The sequence below is a fragment of the Eutrigla gurnardus genome (genome assembly GCF_963514095.1).
Source record: "Eutrigla gurnardus genome assembly, chromosome: 21".
Lineage (NCBI taxonomy): Eukaryota > Metazoa > Chordata > Actinopteri > Perciformes > Triglidae > Eutrigla > Eutrigla gurnardus.
The window spans coordinates 621,769-644,032 of record NC_139932.1 but is presented as its reverse complement, the minus strand read 5'-3'; the positions used below and the strand labels follow the sequence as shown (position 1 = coordinate 644,032).

At 43.3% G+C, this 22,264-nt stretch overlaps 1 protein-coding gene across 3 annotated transcripts in view; it reads left to right on the top strand.

Annotated features, from left to right (window-relative positions):
- ptprb (protein tyrosine phosphatase receptor type b) overlaps positions 1-15,491 on the top strand; it is a 138,125-nt gene extending 122,634 nt beyond the window's left edge. For 2 of the 3 annotated variants that reach the window (XM_084038458.1, XM_084038456.1), the window contains 10 exons: positions 1,381-1,398; positions 1,493-1,574; positions 2,119-2,209; positions 3,093-3,169; positions 5,231-5,365; positions 6,319-6,441; positions 6,548-6,711; positions 6,831-6,966; positions 14,321-14,441; positions 14,580-15,491. In XM_084038458.1, coding sequence (XP_083894584.1) covers positions 1,381-1,398; positions 1,493-1,574; positions 2,119-2,209; positions 3,093-3,169; positions 5,231-5,365; positions 6,319-6,441; positions 6,548-6,711; positions 6,831-6,966; positions 14,321-14,441; positions 14,580-14,602 — 970 coding nt within the window. In that variant the 3' untranslated portion in view covers positions 14,603-15,491. The remainder of the gene's footprint in view (positions 1-1,380; positions 1,399-1,492; positions 1,575-2,118; positions 2,210-3,092; positions 3,170-5,230; positions 5,366-6,318; positions 6,442-6,547; positions 6,712-6,830; positions 6,967-14,320; positions 14,442-14,579) is intronic. The other variant, XM_084038457.1, reaches the window with a different exon arrangement.
- The last annotated feature ends 6,773 nt before the right edge of the window (positions 15,492-22,264 follow it).

The following is a 22,264-nucleotide window of genomic DNA, read 5'->3' as shown; positions in this document are numbered from 1 at the left end:
AATAGTAGCGGAGTCATGGCGTCGCCATGGCATCGCCATGGCCACGCCCCTAAATATTCTGGACATCTTTTGATAACTTTGTGTCCTAAAGGCCTTTCCAACCATATATCCATTTTTGGTATCAATCAGATCAACGGTATAGTCGGTCATAGATCAAGTACAACCCCTGTGAATGGCCAAAAACGGGCAAAAATGGCAATTTTGGGAAATTTTTGTAAGTGCCCCAGATTGTTAGATTTTGATGAAAATTGACATGTATGTTCTTTGAAGCTATGTCAACATAGGTATCGAGTTTCGTTGTTATTGGCTCAAAGGTTCTGGAGTTATGCTAATTGCGTTTTGGTGGCACAACCCTCTTATGTTCATTGGCCGATATCTTCCGATTAAAAGCATATTTTCAAACCATCACCCCAGCTAGGTCTAACGAGTATGCACACCCAATTTCGTCCAAATCGGATCAACGGTGTCGAGGAATAAGGAACATCTGATTTTTCATAAAATCCAAGATGCCGGAAAATTTACAAGGCGGACTTTGGTGCTCCAAGAGGATTTTTTTTTACACTTGTCTGCACAAGAAATTTCATGTCGATCAGAGTTGCGATGTGGCGGGGCTGGCGAATCTCCACGCTAGGTGGCGCTAGCGAGCAACTTTTTCGTGGCCGACTACGAAACTGCCAAATTCTCAAATTTTTCACCAGCCCGCATGGGCACACCAAATTTGGTTAGTTTTTTTTAATGCTGAGGACCCCAAAAGGCACGTCAAACTCGTAAAAGAATAATAAGAAACATTCGAATAACAATAGGGCTTTGCAGCCCGACGTTGTCGGCGCTCGGGCCCTATTTAAAATGAACAGACAAGAAAAAAGCAACAAGACTGCAGATTCATGAAATGTATTCTACTTTGAAAATATTAATTAGCAGTCAAAACAATTATACATGTTTGAAGTAAAAACAATTGGAGATTGCACCATTGTGTTCATGAAATATACAGTATGCAGATATATTTTTGAAACTCAAATATTGAACCTCAAGTAAAACAAATTAATGTTTAGCCCTTGTGTAGTTGGGGGTGCATTTATTGTGATAACTTTGGCTGCGACTGTTCCCTAGCCATAAAAATGTACAAGAATCCCTTTGTGAATAAAATGAAAAAAAAAAACAATGGATCTGACATTATACAAAAAAGTAATAATGCACCAAAATCAATCTTCTCACTTATTATTCAGATGGGACGGTGATACTAATAATAATCAAAGTCAAATTTGTTTTTAGAATAATGAATTATAGTGTATTTTTCAAAAAGGGGTTAGTAGTATATGATCAAAACTGGCATCTAAAGGGTTACATTTAATTAACTGCTTGTCTTCCATCTGTTTGCAGCAATCATCGGGTCACCAGGTGAGAATCTCTTTATAGGCTGAAATATTCATAATGCTGTTAATAAATAGCTTGAAATGTCTTTTTTTCCTACTGGGTGTGTATCTTTGTCCAGCCCGATCAAAGCCGGTCACTTTGAGTCCCATCTCAGCAAACTGCTGGCCGACTCCAACTACCTGCTGTCTGAGGAGTTTGAGGTAAACATTGTTATGTGATCAGCCTTCACAGTTACAGCAAATTGTTTCATACTGTATTTGATTCATGCAAGTTCTTGTGCTGCTGCTGGTGGAAGAAGTGTTCAGACTCTTTACTGCAGTAATAAAAGTACTAACTTTAATTAATTTAATTTGCAGCAATGCATCGTGTTCTATATGAACATCCTCTGCCTTGATGACGTAATCAAAATTACATTATTCATGACATTTTAACATGGTAACTAGTAATCTTTAACCTATTACATAACCTTCCCAACACTGGGAATGGAATGAAAACCCTAACCCTAACTGTCATCAGAGAAGTAAATAAAGCTTTCAGATAAATGTAGTGGAGTAAAAAGTACAATTTTTAGTAGCGGGTAGCAGAACATAAAACTACGGAAATAAAGTAGGCCTACCTTAAATGAATGTCCCAAGTGACATTCCACTGCTGCTGCTTGAGAAGTTTGGCTTTCACTGTTAAATGAAAACAAGGTGAAACATGAATGGGTTTCTTTCTAACTGTAGACTGACGTTGTTTGTTCAGGATCTGAAGGATGTGGGACGCAACCAGACGATGGACGTTGCCCGACTGCCAGAGAACCGGGGGAAAAACCGCTACAACAACATCCTGCCATGTTAGTACTGCTATGTAGCTTTCATTTCTCTGCTGCAGAAACAGAATCACGTTTGTGAAAAAAAAACAATCAATCAATGTGAAAACCATTAAAATGGTGCAAGGCTTTAATTAACAAGACGGCACCTGTTCCCATAGCGACAGTGATGTACCAGTGTTGAACGTTGAGGGCATAAAATAATGAATAACTCTACACAAATAAACATGGATCAATCGCATTACTCCATTTTATTTCCTGCATTATTTTGCAATATTAGTTTAGTAATACTTTCATGATGTGTGTGTGTGTGTGTGTGTGTGTCTGTGTCTGTGTTTAGATTTCTGTATCCATCAGTATCACAGTTTAATTAAAGTAATTAACCGTCAGTCATGTGTACTACACCAACAGAAATAGATTGATTTGCGATTTGAGTATTGATTTCTGCTGTGGTAGATGTGTTAAGGAGCGTTCACACCAAACAAGTGTTACTTACACGAGTTTGCCTGCAGGATCATTTGTGTTTATTTTTGCATCATTCGTGATAGACACCAATTATTTCAATAATGAAAATAATAGTCAGTTGCTGTTGTATAACACTTTGACACTTTGTAAAAAACCTTGTTGTTTTTACTTTTACACTGATAAAAATGAAAACATTTAATTGGCAGAAATACATCTTTATTATATATTTTTTATGATGATATTAGCAAAGAATGTTCCCCATCATTGCAGCTCTGTGGAGCTTTTTAGCCTCTTTCTGCTCCTAGTTTTAGTTGAGCTGATGGAACATTTAGCAGCGAAAGACACATGTTAAATAAAAGTATTAAAACCCAAATTCAATATACACAGACTCCAAAACTAGCAAAATGTGTATGTTATGATGGTTAATGTGTCTTGTCTGTAGATGACTCTACCAGAGTGAAGCTGGCGTACCTGGAGGATGACCCCTGCTCAGAGTATATCAACGCCAGCTATGTACCTGTGTGTACACACAAACACACACACACACACAGATTTTATAAAAATTCTCCACTCACACCTTGGGCGGTCTTGTGTTTCCAGAGATCTGGGATGTTAATCCTGGACTCTGCTGGAACCACTGTCCCAGTTTGGGGTTAAAGCCCTGAGTGCTCCAATTACCACAGTTGCCTTTACTCTCCACATCTTTTCTAGCTCCTCTTTCAGCTCTTGGTATGTTTCCAGCTTCTCATGTTCCTTCTTCTGATGTTGCTGTCTCTTGGATTGCTACATCTATCACTACTGTTGTCCTCTGTTGTTGGTCCACCACCACAACCTCCGTTGGTTAGCCATCACCAGTTTATCAGTCTAGATCTGGAAGTCCCACAAGATCTTAGCTTGGTCATTCTCAACCACCTTTGGAGGTGTCTTCCATTTTGACCTTAGGACTTCATGTCCATAATACTCAGCACAGATGCTCCTGTACACTATGCAGCCACTTGGTTATGGCACTCCACCTACATCGTACCTGCCTGCATCTTACACCCTGCTGTGCTAGACTGTCTCAGGGGTCTCTTTGCACATCCTGCACCTGGGGCCCGTTTCACAAAGCAGGTTCAACAAACTCTGAACCTAACCCTGAACTCTGAGTTGACCAACTCTGAGATGGGCAACTCTGAGTTTTCGGTTTCAGAACAGCGGTTTTGAATTAGTTCAGTCAACTCTGAGTATGTAAACTCTGAGTTACGCGCGTGCCTGCCGACTCTACAAAGCCATCATCAATGGAGCTCCGATACTACGATTCACCATGGCAACGGGGAGAGCGTCATTAGATATTACTGAGTGTTTATTTAGAAAACGAGCTCATCCTTAGAAAGTGGAGCAACATAACTGCAGCAAAGTAGCGATAGTTGGCGTGGCAGACAATTACGGCCCGATCTAATGTGTATAACTGAATGAAACAGTCTATTGATCTAAAGGTAATAAGTCTTTATTTTCAGCCTTGCAGAGCGACACTGTGGTGTAATGGTTAGCAACGCCGCCCACGGTGCAGGGGATCAGGGTTCAACTCCCGTAGTTCACAAAGCAGTTCATTGAATGAATTATCATTTTCATTGGGTGCAATCCCCCCATGCCCAGAAAGAAAGTGGCGTCAGTTGAAAGCAGAAGAATATTGCGCAAATACGTTGACTAAGGCATATGATTTTAATCATATTTCACATATTAAACAGTAAATATAAGCAGGTATGTCAACACAGAAATGTACTTAAACATTTCATAAATCTCCCGTTCGCAAAAACGCTAGCTCCGCAAAGAAACTGGTTGCGGATTATGTCCACGATATGAAATGTTGAAAATGTCGGAGAATATTGTTTAGATAATATCTAATGTGATTGGAAGGAAAGGCAATCAAAATTCTCTCCCGATGCAAAGCTGCTAGAATCACTTTTATTTCCATATCAATTAGGTTGACGATGAAAGGACGGCACATTTTTTCAGAGTTGGTTCAGATTCCGGAAAAAGGTGGAGACATGTAGGGAGAAACTCACGGTTTGTTGAAGCAAACCGGCTAGCGAGCAGGTTAGGTTCAGAACTGACTCAGATTTATGCTGAACTGGCTTTGTGAAACCGAAAAACCAGAGTTTCCCTCATCTCAGGGTTAACTAACTCAAGGTTTTCACTAAACCTGCTTTGTGAAACGGACCCCTGGTCTCATGTCAGGTGTGGTAGACCCAGTACCCGGGTAAAGGCCTGTCTGGTCTAGTAGACGTCGGCCTGTACCTGGAGTCCTGTCTGGTCTGGTAGACTCCATTGATCTAGTGCTCAGGCTGGTCCTTTAGACCAGTCTTCTCTAGACATGGGTATGATTCTTGTCCTTCCATGATGGTTGCTTTCTTGTTCTTGCTTTCTGAGGAGCTTTCTTGTCTTGATATCAGTGACTTCTATAGACAGGTGTGTGCTTTTCCAAAACATATCTAATCAATTGAATGGACATAACAACAAAATGTGAGAAAAGTGAAGGGGTCTGAATACTTTCTGAATGTGCTTGATTTATAGTTTATTTTCTCCTGTATGTGCGTGCAGGGTAATAACTACCGTAGGGAGTATATCGCCACTCAGGGCCCACTACCTGGAACTAAGGACGATTTCTGGAGGATGGTGTGGGAGCACAACGTCTACAATGTTGTCATGGTGACGCAGTGTGTGGAGAAGGGACGGGTGAGTCATTGGAAGTTTATCATAATTCTTAAATATTTGCTAGAGATATTCATGGTGCCCTGAGGATGAATACTGTTGATTTGCTATTTTAAAAACAAATCCTGTTGATACGCTGCTCAAAAAAGCACTTAAGTCAGAAATGAATTTACTCTGAAAATTCTGAGTGTGTTCTACTCCTGCTCTGTGTGGAAAGTGTCCTGAGATAACTTCTGTTGTGATATGACAAAATGAATACATTTTTTTTATTTAATTGAATCTTGATGAATAAATTATTCAAGTTGAAAATCTGTACTGATGTTCATTTGTTGAGAAATTAAATTAAAAAATAAATAAATAAAAAAAACCATAAAAAAATTATGTAACAATCAATGGAAACCAAAATCATCAACAATCACAACGAAAATGAAGTAAAACAATTTAAACCAGAAACATGAACACCAGGAGTCTGCTGGAAGTCATGTTGTGGGAGTCCGGCAGTCCTCCTGGTCCTCCTCCACAAAGGAGCAGATACCGGTCCTGCTGCCGGGTTGATGCCCCTCTACGGTCCAGTCCAGCTCTCCTGGTGTAACGGCTATCCAGCTCTCCTTCTCATCTTGTCTTTTTCCCAGACAAGATGAGAAGATAATGAAGGCAAAAAACAAAATTTAATATCTACAATAAAGCTGAATAAAAACCCCCAGTTTTCCAAGTTTCCCAACGCTTTTCCTGTTTACAACATACTACACTTTTTGAGGCTTTTTGTTACTTTCTATGTATGTTTCATAACTTTTTTGGACATACTATACTTTGTCCTTTTTATAACCTTTGTTGAACATGCTTTATTATGACTTTTACATGTTTTTTTCCAACATACATACCTTTTCAGCTTGACATACTATACCACATCTTTCTTTTACTTTGGTCGACATGCTAAACTATGACAATGACATATGAATGGTGTGTTTGTGTTATAGGTGAAGTGTGATCAGTACTGGCCTGCAGACAGAGAGCCTCTGTATTATGGTGACCTGGTTATTCAGATGCTGTCTGAGTCAGTCCTTCCGGAGTGGACCATCAGAGAGTTCAAGATCGCCTCGGTACCTGATTTTTACCTTGAACTCTACCTCACCATACTGTCGCTTTTTTAACTGATCATTTACCTATAGTTTTTATCAATATATTATAATCAATCAATCTTGACAGGAGAGCAGTAGCATTTACCCTCGCATGCTGCGTCACTTCCACTACACTGTGTGGCCCGATCATGGAGTCCCAGAGAGCACCCAGTCACTGATCCAGTTTGTCAGGACAATCCGGGACTACATGGATCGATCACCCAACACTGGAGCCACCATTGTGCACTGCAGGTAGGACAGGACAAGCTGGGATTAATAATGAATAAATTATAAATAATAGCTGCTTTACAGTTGACTGTGTGTGTGTGTGTGTGTGTGTGTGTGTGTGTGTGTGTGTGTGTGTGTGTTAGTGCTGGTGTTGGCCGTACAGGGACGTTCATTGCCTTGGATCGGGTTCTGCAGCATTTGGAGTGTAAAGGAACCATTGACCTGTATGGCTGCGTGTTTGACCTCCGCCTGCACCGCCAACACATGGTCCAAACCGAGGTAAACCCCCCTACTTGCAACTTGCTGAAGACACACGAGATCCTGCCTCCCTAAACATAAGTAATGTAATGGACTAAGAAATCATCCAGTGGTGGCTCCTGAAAAAAATCTCAGAGGGGGGCAACTTTTGTGATAATGATTAAGATGACACATTCAATGTCCATCAGGGTCCATCAGGGCTCCAGACTAACTTTTTCATTTAGGAGCATGCAAACATTTTCACAGCGCCCTATGGCACCACAATAATATACCTATTATACATTTACTTTACAGTTCCCATATAGGGCCTACACTGGTCTTTTATTAAACAGGAATAGTTTTTTTTTTTAATAAATGTTTTTTCTTAATTGAAATCTCAACACAAATTAAAACTGCGAGCAATGATGAACGGGCCCTCGCATGGCACGCAACTCGGTTAGTGGCGCGGCGTGGGTCGTCCCCGGCCACCGCCACGGTGCCTGTCGTCCCCGGCCACCGCCACATTGGCGGTCGTCCCTTGCCTGAATCGTCGAGTCGATCAGCGTATCAGACGATTGAAGTCGTCGTGCTCGACTGGGGTGCAAAGTTCCACAACACTGTGACCGTATACGAGTGTAAAAACGTGACATTTCATGTCGCCAATAGGTGGTGCTGTGATTGTGAGTCAATATTGCAGTGCAGACATGTTCATGGTGGGACTCTCATCAAACGTGAGGAGTTTGAACCGGATCAGACAATGGACATTGAAGTTATAACAGTTTAGAGTATTGTGGCAAAGCATGAAATCCGTCTGCGTTCGTGGTGCTGTCCTGGCCACGCCATTTGACCTATGTAAGACCTTTTGATGATTTTACATCGTCGAGGACTCTAGAACAGGCTCGCAAAGTTTGGTAGGAATCGGATCAATGCTGTAGGAGCAGGTCGTTGAAATACACTGCACGAAAAAGGCGAAAGATTCGGTTAAATTTGACATAAAATGCAAAATGGCTGTCTTCCTGTACATTTTTCGAGCATGGGTCCCTGGTAGGGGTGTGACAATACACTCAGCTCACGAGACAAGACGAGACACGATATTGGGTCCACGAGAACGAGACGAGACGAGATTTTAAGAAAACTACAATGACAAAATATATGACTGGACCAACAGACTTTAATTTAACAGAGTTGCACATGCATTTTGAAATATTTTATTATAACTCTTTACATGCATCATGTAAGCATGATCTTTTAATAGACTTCTTCTTTCACAAATTTAAACTAAAAACTAAAATTTATAAAAGTTAAAATAAAATAAAATATTTTCTTTTTTCCAAGTGTAAATATGTGCAAAACCAAATCAAAGTTCTACTTTGTCAAAACAGAGTGCAAATAGTGCAAACGGAGCCTGACCAAGTATGTCATGAACAACATGCTGCAACTACAGCATCTTCAGCATCTCTGACATCGCAGCTGTCAAGTGTATCAATGCTTCGGGAGTTTTGTCTTATCTCTGGGCTGGTGATGCTGCTCTGGCAGCTTGCTGCTCAAGGTAACGAGCCAGCATATCCAACGTGCCAGTGATTAACTTGTGTGATGGCAGTTGTAGCCGTTTCTACTTGGACATTTTCACCGCGGTAGCCGCTGAACTACGATGAAAAAAAGCAGTCACACGTCTCACCCGCCCGAGTAAACGAGTGACGCGGCCAGCGTTAACACCGAAGCAAGCTTGGGTTGCAAGATTTATAGTGTGCGCAAAACAGATGTGCGACTTCAATCCCGCGTCACGCACGGCCACGTCCATATTACGTGCATTGTCGGTAAGAATAAGCGATGCCGTGGTTGAGTTTTTTAAGCTCCCAGTCAGTAACAGCTGTCTGTTAAACGTCAGCTATGTATATGTAACCCATGTAGAACCCTCTCTGCCGGTACTCTGCGATGTGTTGTGCGATAAGAAACCAGGGAAACGGGCTGGTGGGCTCTGACACTCGCTTTATTCGGTCTGTCACAAAATAAACATAAACAGGAGAGACTTGAGCAGCATACATGAGGAGGCTGTCGACACTTCTGCAGACATGTTCCAGTCAGACTCTCTTTTACCCATCAAATAAGAGTGGTTTTTATCAAAGAAACCAGAAAATAATATGTAAAGAATGTAAAATATCATTCCCAAAACGTTATATTAAATTGACTTAAATAAAAATAAATTAACTGAAATAACTTAAATTATTCTCAGAGGACTCTCATTCATTCATTCCACATGTAAATAGCATCCCCACATATTAACCAGTGGACATATCATAAACGTAATTAACCATCTCCATACCTGTCACAAAATAAACATAAACAGGAGAGACTTGAGCGGCATACATGAGGAGGTTGTCGACACTTCTGCCGAGGAGAAAGAAAAAGAGTCACACTTAAAACAAAAACACCGTGAATCGGCTCTCGGCTAATGAAACGTGTAATGCGAACATTAGCACAAGCTAAGGCTAACTAGCGATATTCACAAACTGCTTCGGAGTTACTTTTTACACACACACAATGCAGTTAACGGCCGAAAACACTCCCAACAACATCCCGGCATGAACCGCACTGGTCCCGTTAAACAACGGTCTCATAAAACAACATTTTAGTACTTTTAGTGGGAGAGAAGCTTCCACACATCCTACATGCAGACATGTTCCAGTCAGACTCTGACCAGAACGCGCAGGCGCAGCACCTCAAAACTCCCCGTCATAGCTCCTCCCCTACATACACACACACAGAGCTCCCCAAAACAGACAGGCAGAGGAGAAAAATCTTATCATTGCGAAAAATAAAACAATAACTGAATATTTTGGTGAAATTATATTAAAGTAAATATCCAACTGTTACATATAGCTCACAAATCTCGCGAGACAGATTTTTAACGCAACAAGAAATATCGTCGACTTTAATCTCGCGAGATCTCGTGGCACGAGATCTCGTCACACCCCTAGTCCCTGGGTTTTTTTTGTACATCTGTACATGTTCTATGTACCTAGAAAGTTTCATGCAGGTACGTCAAAGTTAGAGGTGTTCAATCTCTTAGAAGGAGCGGTAAAAGTGTAAAAACATGATATTTCCAGGTACCATTAGGTGGCGCTCTGATCTCAGGTCAATATTGCAATGCAGACGCTTTCAGGGTGGGACTCTCATCAAACTTGAGAAGTTTGAACCTGATCAGACAATGGACACTGAAGTTATAACAGTTTAGAGTATTGTGGCAAAGCATGAAATTCGCCCACATTCGTGGCGCCGTCCTTGCCATGCCCTTTGACTTATGTAAGACCGTTTGATGATTTTTCATCGTTGAGGACTCTAGAACAGGCTCGCAAAGTTTGGTAGGAATCGGATCAATGCTGTAGAAGCAGGTCGTTGAAATAAACTGCATGAAAAAGGTGAAAAATTTGGTTAAATTTGACATAAAATGCAAAATAGCTGACTTCCTGTACATTTTTCGGGCATGGGTCCCGGGGTTTTTTGTACATCTCTACTCTACATGTTCTATGTACCTAGAAAGTTTCATGCAGATATGTCAAAGTTAAAGGTGTTCAATCTCTTAAAAGGAGTGGTAAAAGTGTAAAAACATGATATTTCCAGGTACCATCAGGTGGCGCTCTAACCTCGGGTCAATATTGCAGTGCAGATACGTTCAGGGTGGGAGTCTTATCAAACTTGAGATGTTTGAACCGGATCAGACAATGGACACTGAAGTTATAACGGTTTAGAGTTTTGTGAAGCATGACATTCAGTTCATGTTCAGGGCGCCGTCCTGGCCACACCCTTTGATTTATGTAAGACCTTTCGATGATTTTGCATCATATAGGCCTGTAGAACAGTCTCAGCGAGTTTGGCCGGAATCGGATCAACGCTGTAGGAGGAGTTTGTTAAAATACAAACCCTATAATTGGCTAAAATTAGGGATCGACCGATATGGATTTTTTAGGGCCGATGCCGATACCTATTTTCTGATCATCAGTCTTGGCCGATGACTGATACGGCCTGCCGATTTTCTTGAGCCGATATTTGGAGCTGATACTACTTTTGCTCCCTCAATTTACATGTTAAAAATGACACTGATAACAAATGTTAGGAGTCTCAATTTAAAAAGGAACATTTATTGAACTAAAAAAAGGTGAGGTAGAACAAGAACAAGTAGTAGATTAACAATATTTATATTAACAACTGGTGAGGTAGAACAAGTAAAGTGCTGAAAAAGTGTCAGCCAGTGCTGCAGTAGTCGTCTCGCTGAAATGCTGCCACACTGGATTGGTTTTCTGAGTCTCTGCCATTTCTTTAAAAAGAATAAACAAAAGCACATATCAGTGTCAATCTCTGGTGCAATCATCTTACATTCATATAACCCACATTATGGTTAACATATGGTTAACTTTGCAAGGGGGAAAGGCTTCCACATCTACAACACAGTCTTGATGCATTGCTTGCTGACATATTATGAAACAGATATAATCAGATCACTAAATTACTTTTGTTTTGTCAACACATTTTAATCATTTCCGAAAACAATAAACCTGAAAATAGCCATCGAAATCAAATGCTTGATTTGTAAGTTAAGACTGCCATCAACAAAGTATAAAAACATTCTCTCAGAGTTAAAGCTCTCCTTCAGTCAGCTCATATATGGCTGTGAGACGTGTGTGAGACGTGTGTGTGCTTGTGCGTGCGCATGCGTCATCGAGTGGGAAACAAACGGACACACACACAACCCTCCCCTCTGTGCTCCTCCGAGCTCGTATCGTTCTCCCCTCGCAGCCTCCCACCTCCCTCTTATATTACGAAAATAATTCACCGAAACGTGTTTCTGAAAACATTTTATGTGAGAAATAAGCTATGCGGTTGCTGAATCTGTCTTTATTTTAGATCGACAACGCTCAGTTTATAAAAGATTATCGAGAGCTTGCGGGAGGCGGCGGCGGCGTCTCTCGTCACTCGCCGCGAGGGCATGCACGGCTTCTTACATAGACAATGAATGGGAACGTCCCGCTCCGGTAAAGGTAAACAGGACGGCGTTTAGTGTCCCGGTGTGTCCGGGACTTCCACAACATGTACAAAGCTGTAATAGTGTTTATTACGGCCATGAATGATGACACGGTGTAAATGCAGCGGGTGCCGGTCGGATTTCTCTCTCACCCCCCGACTGCAGTACGTCCCCGATCCCAAACTGCTCGCCGATCACTCGCCAAACCCCGCCTCCCCTCCTCCCCGCTGACGCCGCAACCTCAACCAAAGTCTCACTCTGAACTCAATAAAACACTTGAGAGCCCTGGTTTTACCTATAGTTTCAAGGGAAACGGAGCATGTTTTTGACATTTAGTGTTTCCACTTTCAAAGCACAAGGCAACATTTCAGCTCAGCTAAACAGTTAAAGAAAGTTTAAAACTCACCTTTGTTTTGAAGACCATGCTCTCACTACTGCGGGGGAGGGGAATGTCCGGGCTCTGTCAGCGTTACCAAGCAACATGCAGCTGCCTGCTTTGCCTGACTGTAAATGCCGGGGAAAATGATCGGCCCCATGTGCACACCAATTTCTTTTTAGCTAATTTTAATGCTAAGGCCTCCAAAAAGGTAGCACAAGTTGCGGAAGAAGAAAAATAATCAATGCAGTTTCAATGGGCAGTTTCAATTGGGCTTCGCTGCCTGACGTTGTCGGCGCTCGGGCCCTAATCTAAATTGTTAAAAAATAAACTGAGAATTCTCTTCTTTGGTGATATTATAAGTAGTGTTAAATGTTCTTATCTTATCTGAGTCCTCACTGCATCGGGTTGTGGCTGCCTGACGCTGAGACGCTGTGGGGAGGGGGGCTCGGCCCACCATGCACCTCACAGCTTGTGTTTTGGTGCTTTTTACCTTTTGGATTCGACTGCAAAATCAGCGTTCAGAGCCAGGCTCCAGTCATACTCTTTAAAATTTAAATAAATGCATAATAGACCGAATCAAGCAACCGGTTCTTAAAACTAGGATCGACCGGACCTCAGTCTGGTGAGACGGGACCGGCGTCTTACGGTGCGAGTGTAGACTGATGAAGCGGTTAACTCCGCCCAGCACCTGTCTGAAGGGAAAACAATCTACAGTTCTCTTCATGTTAGCTGCTCAAGGAGGAGAAGGATAACTACAGTTCTACATGTAGTATATTAAGGCTTCTACACTCTGCCCGATTTATTCTTCCCACTTACATTCAACAAAGAAGAGACCGGGGTCAGAGCCAATCAGAGACGACGGCCCAGCCCTACTCTGCCTCTGATTGGCTCAGACTGTGGTCAAGCCTTATGGAACCCATAGAGATGGCATTGAAAGCTCTGATATTTGAAAGAAATTGATTTGACATGAGTCTTGAGAGACCGCTGGGGCGATTTTCAACCTGACTGAAATCGCCCCCAAAGAGGCGGGACCATTTGAAGAACGTCTTTAGTCTGATTGGACAATGATATTTTTGGCAGATCAAACGTCTCGAACACTGATAATGTCTGTGATAGAATTGATCCATGTGCTCCGCTTATCTCAGGCTGGGTTGTGGTTCAACAGGCTTAAGAGCGCTTTCCATCTGTTCCTGGGGAACCCAGAGCCATTCCTCGAAAGAAAGGCATTCTGATTAGATGCTTGAATCACCTCAGCTGGCCCTTGAACATAAAGAAGCAGCGGCTCTACTCTACCTACTACCTCAACTAAGGAGGGAGGGTAGGCGCGGGGGACGCCTTGCCATGGCGACGGGGGAAAACAGAACATTGATGAGCCAAACCAGCCGTGAGAATTTCCCCTTAAAATAATACCCTCCTTTTTAGGCCTATCATTAGAGCCGCTAGTTAAGTCCATTTGCCTTGATAAAATAATTTTGGGCGAACATTGAGACTATGGAGGCCTAAATTAAACTATGGCGGTGCGCCATAGTCTCGTCAATGCGTGGTAAACACTGGGTCCAGTACAACACCTGCATCACTGCTGACACCACACAGACCTGTCTGTCCCTCTCACGCTTTTTCATGAGATACTTGAACTCATTCACTTGGGGCAGGGACTCACTGCCATTCCAGAGTGTTATATTCACTGTTTTCCAGAGAACGAAGGCTTTAGACTTGGAGGTACTGACTCCCATCCTGACTACTTCATATGTACACTGTATGACCCATGACATCTCTAACAGACCAGCAGGGGTAAAGAGCTGGTCCACAACCAGGACAGAGTCTGTATTGCTCCTCCATTCCAGCACCCTGGAATACATTTTAATCAAGTCTCATCAGGTCATGATTCATAAAAGTCATTAAAAAGTCATTAAAATGTCATAAAATTGGTTAAAAAAAGACAAAACGTGAAATATGAAATGGCACACATGGTATGTGCGTATGTGTGTGTGTTGCAGTGCCAGTATGCCTTTTTGCATCAGTGTGTGCGGGACGTCCTGAGAGCCAAGAAACACCGCAGTGAACAAGAGAATCCTCTCTACCCCATCTACGAAAACTTCAACCCAGAGTACTGTCGTGGTGAGACTCACAGCATAAAAACTTCACCATAACCAAACAGCATATCGGATGAATATTAGAAAAAAAACAGTAACCTGCTATTGTGTCCATGAAACCATTTCTATTTACCTTGTAACTTTGTCTTTGGTCTCTTCTCAGATTTCATCTACACTGGACGCTGAACAGACACCCATGTGGATCAAGAAAGAAGTGTTGCTACATTAGCTCATTGTGATGTCATTAAAAGCATCTGTGTGAATAGAGAACATTGGCTACATATCACAGTTAACAGGAAAACTACAGCAATGCACTAGAGAAAACAAATTATATCAGAGCTGAAGACCATTTTAAGATTCCTATCAATGAATGTGGCAAATGATTGGAAGGGAAACACGGGTTGATCTCAGGTTGTTGGTAGTTATTCAAGACACGTTCAAATCCGATTTTAAGTTAAAGTTATAACCTTATTATAACAGACTGATCACAGGGAAGGAAAGAGACATTTATTTTATTTTATTCTCACTGTCATCACTGCTCCATATAAGCTGTTTATTTAAAAATACACATATTTGCTGTATGTAAATATAGATGTAATACTGAATTGTATACATGACGTTTGTATACATATACTGTATTCTGTATCTCAACCAATGTTATGCTTTGTAATGTCCATATATTGGGATATGTGTCATTTATGAAATCAAACAATTACTATATAGCGAAGAAATTCTGCATTTCTAATATTATGAAATATAATATATATTATGATTTGGTGTATAATACTGCTGGGAAATGACTCGATATTGTTTTTCTGTCTGTAGACACATTGTAAGGTGATATAACAAAATTAGTAAGTAAAAGGATTTAATTACTCATTCCTGGCGTAAAAACATAAAATCAGTTTATCTGATTTATTTCTCATTGTGATTTAGTCATATTAGAAATATATTTCATTGATGTTGTCATATTTTATCTCTTGTTGTCAAGAGAATGGAAATCATTTTTGAGAACTTGCTGCCAAATCAGTGTAAACTGGATTATTACCTGCTTATTAAAATAGCTGCCCATCTATGTAATTTTTTCTTTGTGCATATGATGAATAATTTTGTCATTTAAAATAATATATAATACCATATTTTTAAAATTATCATGTTACTTAAATTATGTTTTAAATCCAATTTTGATATTTAGAGATATTTATAACTTAAAATGTTACTTTCTCATGATAGTATAGCATGTTTAAAAACGATATACGAAATTCACCAAAAAGTAATAAGTAAGTCAGAGTAGAATATGTAAAACTTAATAATGACATGTTGATAAAGTAAGAGCGTAGTAAATCACAAAAAAGCCATAAAACTGTCATCATATAGCTCAAAAACGTCATAGCATAGTATGTCACACAATCACAGTCAAAGTGTAGGATGTCATAATAAGTTCAAACTAGGAAGGATATATATTTTACTTTTACCAACATTTTTGTAAACAGAGGATTAATTAATTTATCTGGAAAATCTGCGTATTAAAAGCTAAAAAATTAAAATTGAGAGAAGAGAAAAGAAAGACTAACAGAAAAAAGAAAACATTGGGTAACTTTTCGACTGTGCACCTGTGAAAATGTGGATTTCCATATTGATCTAGGACATGCTGAGACCAAAGCAGAACTGGGTAACCCAGATACAGCAGCTATCGGGGTCTTGAAAGAGAGCCGAGTCTCTGTCAAAGAGGCCGAGTTGAGCCTGAATCCCATAGGACCCAACCTCCAGCGGATCCTCCTTATCTCGCCGGCCTGACAGAGAGAAAGTTAGAAATCAGCAAATGCCCTCTAGCACAAAGAGGACCAAAGAAGTCCAGCCAGGGCAAACACAACTTAAGTCACAAGCTGCACACTTGATGAGTGAAGGTTAGATTTCAATGTACTGCTGAAAAACTCTTTAAGAAACAGGATATTGCTTTAAAAACTGGAGTTCAGTTGTCTACTTTCTTTCTGTAATAAAAGCATTTACTTTGAGAAATATGTGACATTTTTATGAAAAAGCAAATGAGCAAAAACTGGTGCAGACATGTAGGCTTCTGCAGGCGCCAACAGCCAGCTTGTTTGTCTTTTTGGAGGAGCCGGCTTGGGGGACTTGCTTCTCAGGCTAAGTCTAGGAGAGGAGAAGAGACCTCTTTTCAGGTCGAAATCCCAGGAGAAAGAAGAAGATTCACAGTTGGTCTGCTCCGTAGAGTTCTACGGACACCGTTACTATGGAGCCCCGGCCCTCGCTTCGACGCGTGGGCGATGTCCTCCATCGTCTTTCCTTTTTCCAAGGGGGCAGGTTGCCGACCTACAGCCAGTTCCTTTGCCTCTTGGGCAAATTGGTGGCTGCCTCGACTGTCATTCCCTTGGACTTGCTGTCACTACGCACACTGCAGGGGTGGTTAAACAGCTTCCACTTAGACGCCAAGTGGCACAGACACAGGAGGCTCAGGGTGTCACAGCAGTGCCTGCGCGCCCTATTGCCGCGGAGGGACGAGTCATACCTGACATGAGGTGTGCCCATAGGCTCTGTTCCATTTCGTCGCAAATTCGTCACAACGGATGCCTGCCTCTCCGGAAGGGGCGCGGTGTGGCAGAACAGGACAGGGGCAATGGTCTGCTCTGGACTGCACAGAGCATGTCAATGTGCTGGAGCTAAGGGCTGTGCACCTAGCACTCAAGCACTTCCTGCCATATCTGAGAGGCAAGCATGTGCTTGTCCGGTCGGACAACACTGCGGCGGTCTTCCATATAAACCATCAAGGGGGCACCAGGTCCGCACGGTTACTGCGGGTGTTCCAGGCTCTTCTAACGTGGGCAGCCCCTCGCCTGACCAGCCTGCGGGCGGCGTATTTACCGGGGGATCGAATCAGGTCGCGGACTTCCTCTCCCGTCACAGGCCTCCACCAGGAGAGTGCCGGCTTCATCTAGAGGGCGTGCACAACATTTGGGGTCTCTTCGGCAGAGCAGAGGTGGACCTCTTTGCCTCGGAAGAGTCAGCCCACTACCCACTCTGGTTCTCTTCTTAATGGAGACGACCTGCCCTCTGGGACAGACTTCTGTATGCCTTCCTGCCACTTCCCCTGATCTTCTAAACGCCCCTTCTGGCCTGCCAGGACCTGGTTTCCCCTGCTGCACAAACTTTGTTGCGGGACACCCTGGCGCCCTCCAGAAAGGACAGACCTCTTGTTGCAGCTGGTGGGTCGGATTTGGCATCCCAACCCTTGCCGCCTTCAGCTTTGGCCACTGCAGGGCCCAACCCGCTGCTGATCGATTGCACAGAGCCTGTCAGGAGAACTCTTCTGAGTGCCAGAGCACCCTCTACCCGCCTGCAGTATCAGAACAGGTGGAAACTATTTTCCAACTGGTGTCAGTTGAGAACGTTGATCCAGTGCACTGCTCTGTGCCTACCATTCTTAAGTTTCTGCAATCGCTCCTAGACAGTGATCGGTTGCCTCCTACACTGAGGGTGTATGTGGCTGCTATTTTATCGCAGCACACCAGAATCGACAATGACACAGTGAGGAGCCACAGGCTGGTGTCCCTCTTCTTGAAAGGGGAAATGAGGTTGCGCCCTCCTAGCGCCCCTAGAGCTCCTGCATGGGACCTGCCCTTGGTGTTGGACACCCTATGCTCGCCACTCTATGAACCCTTGGCAAGGCAGAGCTACGGTGGTTGTCTGCCAAAACTGCGTTTCTCCTTTCCATCACTTCAGCAAAGCGTGTAGGTGAGCTGCACGCCTTGTCTGTGACCAATTCATTCTTGAGATGGAGCTCAGATGGCTCTGGGGTTACCTTGTGGCCAAACACGGCTTTTCTTCCTAAGGTGCTGGCGTGCTCGCACCTCAATCAGCCTATCCAACTGGCACGGTTTGAACCCCCATTAGGGGAGGGGGGTGATAACTCTGAGATGTTGTGCCTAGTGCAGGCCCTTAGAGCCTATGTAGATGCTACTGAAGGCATAAGGCTGTCTGACCAGCTCTTTATCTGTCACGGTGTACCCAGGAGGAGTCTTGCTCTGTCCAAGTCCTGTCCCACTGGATCGTGAACGTCATAGCCTCTGCATATGGGCCTCTCTTTACCATCTGGAGTAAAATGACACTCTACTAGCAGTGTCTCCACATCATGAGCTGTTCTGAGAGGAGTGCCCTTGGAGGTCATGTGTGCTGCAGCCTCATGGGCATCACCAAGCACATTCTCCAGATATTACAGTGTGAATGTGGCTACACCCCATCCATTGGGCGTGGTTCTCCGCCGGACTCCCTCCACCTCACCCGTATAGGTGGGTATTCCGGAATCCTCGTGACTCTGTTGGTATGAGTCATCCAGTGTTAAGCACTGCCTCTGGCGGTCAGTAAGGATGAAATAGAACAGAAGTTACAAATGTAACTACGGTTCTATGAATCCTGGATGACCGCCTTTCAACCTCAAACCCCCCTTTTTAATATAATGATTACCATGTAATGTTCAATGTCAAAGCAACGGATCTGCCTCTGCCTAATGTGTATTGTCAACAAATCTTGCAGAGCCACAGTGTTGATAAGAGACGAGATGAGAGAGCATGGGAGGATTTGTTCATAGAGCTCTGAGTTGGAATTGAGCAAAATCAAAGGAGATTACTGTGCATCTCATAAATCCTAGATGATCTGTGTGCATTTATTGAGCATTTGTTGAATCTTGGTATATTTATGTTTTTTTTAGGGCCGGGACTTTAACGCGTTAATTCAGATTAATTAATTACACAAACATTAATGCATTAAAAAAATGTACGCATTTTAATCGCACTTAGTTTTGCACCGCGGAACGTTTCTCACTGGATGAGTTTCAGGCGGTCCGATTACACCTGGTTCACACCTGCCTATTCGCGGAAGCGTCGCTTCCTTTCGGTGCCCTTGTTAAGCGATAGTGTAGTTCACACCAGACGGGGAGCGCCGCAAATAGGCGCGGCCGTCCCGCACCGTGAAGTGATCGTTTCGGCGTCTGCTCTATTTTTTTGCGCGAGCGATCGTGTCAATTCTGGCAGGAAATCACACAAAGAAACACGAGACAATCAAGTCAATTTTCAAAATAAAATACAGCGATTCGCAAATGCGATATTGGTGTATCTACACTGGCAACTCGCACTGGGAAACAGGAAGAGATAATACATTTAATAAATGTGAAGAGTAGATAAACACGTGTATTTCAATGGTATATCTACACTACTACCGTCTACTACCATACTCACTCTCTCTGTCTGTGTGTGTGTGTGTGTGTGTGTGTGTGTGTCTCTCTTTCTCTATCTCTCTCTCTCTCTCTCTCTCTCTCTGAACAGATAAATAAAGGAAGTGTACAAACTTCTTGGTAGTAGAAACATGGCGTATTTATTTTATGAGGTATGATAAAAAAAATAGCTCTGAATGAACAACAGCTGAGCAGAAGCGCTTGTCGACATACGCTGGGGGGCATGGGGGGGTCCATTTGTGTGTGTGTGTGGGGGAGGGGGCGGCGCTGGAGGTGAGGTTTGCCCAGGGCGTCATGAAACCTAGGACCGCCACTTGCTACACTTAATGGCAAAAATTGCACTGGTCTGTTGGACTTGGTTGAACAAAAACAAAATTCAGTCATTATTCAATGGTATACTGAAAATCCATGTGAAAAAAATTACTTCTCACTGTTCTCAGGTCAAATATTTATATGCGATTAATTTCGATTAATTAATTACAAAGCCTCTAATTGATTAGATTAATCGCGTCCTGGCCCTAGTTTTTTTTTTTTTTGTGCTTTTTTTCTGGGATCCACAATGGAGTACAATCAGGATGACTTTGCTCAGCAAGTGCTGAAGATCTTCGTTGTCCACTCAAGCAGAGAAGAGGAGCAGGTTTACATTGTTATTGATGCAACGCGCATCCTCAGACGTGCCTGTAGGCGGGCTGAGCGCAAGTGACAGAAGGACTGCCTCCACGTGTCCCTCCAGATTCTACGAAGTTGCTTGGCGGATTACCATCGAGCTGCCAAATCCCAGTACATTTCGTCCCTGGTCTCCAGAAACAGTCACAAACCCCATGTTCTTTTCAACACACTAAATTCTCTCATAAATCCCCGAAATGAATCCCCTGTCGTGCCCTCACCTGCTCTCTGTGAAAGCTTTTTAAAATTCTTTATTGAAAAGATTGCAGCACTCAGACCTACTGATACCTCTGCCACCCCACTTCCTGACTCACCCGCCCTCCCCCAGCCAGCTGTCCTCGAGCAGTTTGAGCCCAGTACCCTATCCTCCCTCTCTAATGCAGTTAGACATCTGTAGCCCTCCAACTGCCCCTCTGACTGCCTTCCCTCCCGTCTACTCAAGGACTCTGCAGTCTTCGACTCAGTTGCCCCCATCCTTCTACTGCTGATCAACCTCATCCTCTCCTCTGGGTGCGTCCCGGCTGCCTTCAAGCATGCCATGGTGCAGCCACTATTAAAGAAGCCAAACCTTGACCCCTCTATTCTCTCTAACTTCAGGCCTATTTCCAAGCTACCCTTCCTGTCTAAAGTCCTTGAGCGAGAAGTCTATGTCCAGCTGCAATCCTTTTTAAACAATAACAACATCTATGAGAAATTCCAGTCTGTCTTTAGAACAGCCCACAGCACTGAGACTGCTCTCCTGAGAGTGCTTAACGACCTGCTCCTAGCCGCTGACTCAGGTAGCCCTGTGATCCTGGTTCTTTTAGACCTTACAGCAGCCTTTGACACGGTGGATCATAGGATTCTGCTGTCTCGGCTAGAGCATCACGTAGGCATCAAAGGCACAGCCTTGAAGTTCTTCCAGTCCTACCTGGCCAACAGGAGCTTCTCTGTACAGCTTGGTGATTCCATCTCGTCTGCTGCCCCCCCTCACCTGCTGGGTCCCTCAAGGCTCCATACTAGGCCCCATTCTCTTTCTGTTGTACGTTCTACCCCTAGGGGAAATCCTAATTAACCACAACATCTCCTTCCACTGTTATGCAGATGATGTCCAGCTGTATCTCCCCCTCAGGGTTGATGGGCAGGCTGCACTCCATCCACTGCTTGACTGTCTGGCTGACATCAAAGCATGGATGGGTGCAAACTTCCTCAACCTCAATGACAGCAAGACCGAGACCATTGTTTTTGGAAAAACCTCTCCAGCCTTCTCCACCGATGCCCTGGGCCCTCTCGTCTCTACCATCAGGCCTTCTGTCAGAAATCTGGGCGTGATTTTTGACAGTGCCTTCAAGTTTGAGCAGCAGGTCAGCGCAGTAGTTCGAAAAAGCTTTTTCCACCTGAGAACTATTGCCAAGGCCAAAGCCTACCTGCCCCAGAGTGATCTTGAGAGAGTCATTCATGCTTTCATAACTTCACAACTGGACTACTGCAACGCCCTATACACCGGCATCGACCAATCACAACTCCGCCACCTGCAGTTAGTTCAAAACTCAGCCGCCCGACTCCTCACCTGTACAAAGAAGCGAGATCACATCACCCCGGTCCTTGCATCACTCCACTCGCTCCCCATCCGCTACCGCATTGATTTCAAACTTCTCCTGACTGTTTACAAATCCCTCCATGGTCTGGCCCCCACCTACCTGTCTGATATTCTCCACCACCACATCCCATCTAGAGCACTCCGGTCAGCCGACCAACTGTTGTTGGAAGTGCCCAGGTCCAGGCTAAAAACCAGGGGGGACAGAGCCTTCGCAGTGGCAGCCCCCAGACTCTGGAACTCCCTCCCCCTACACATCCGGGCGGCCCAGTCTTTAAATATTTTTAAATCCCAGTTAAAGACCCACCTTTTTCCCCTTGCCTTCGATTAGTGTCTTTTCAAATTGTCTAACTCAGACCTT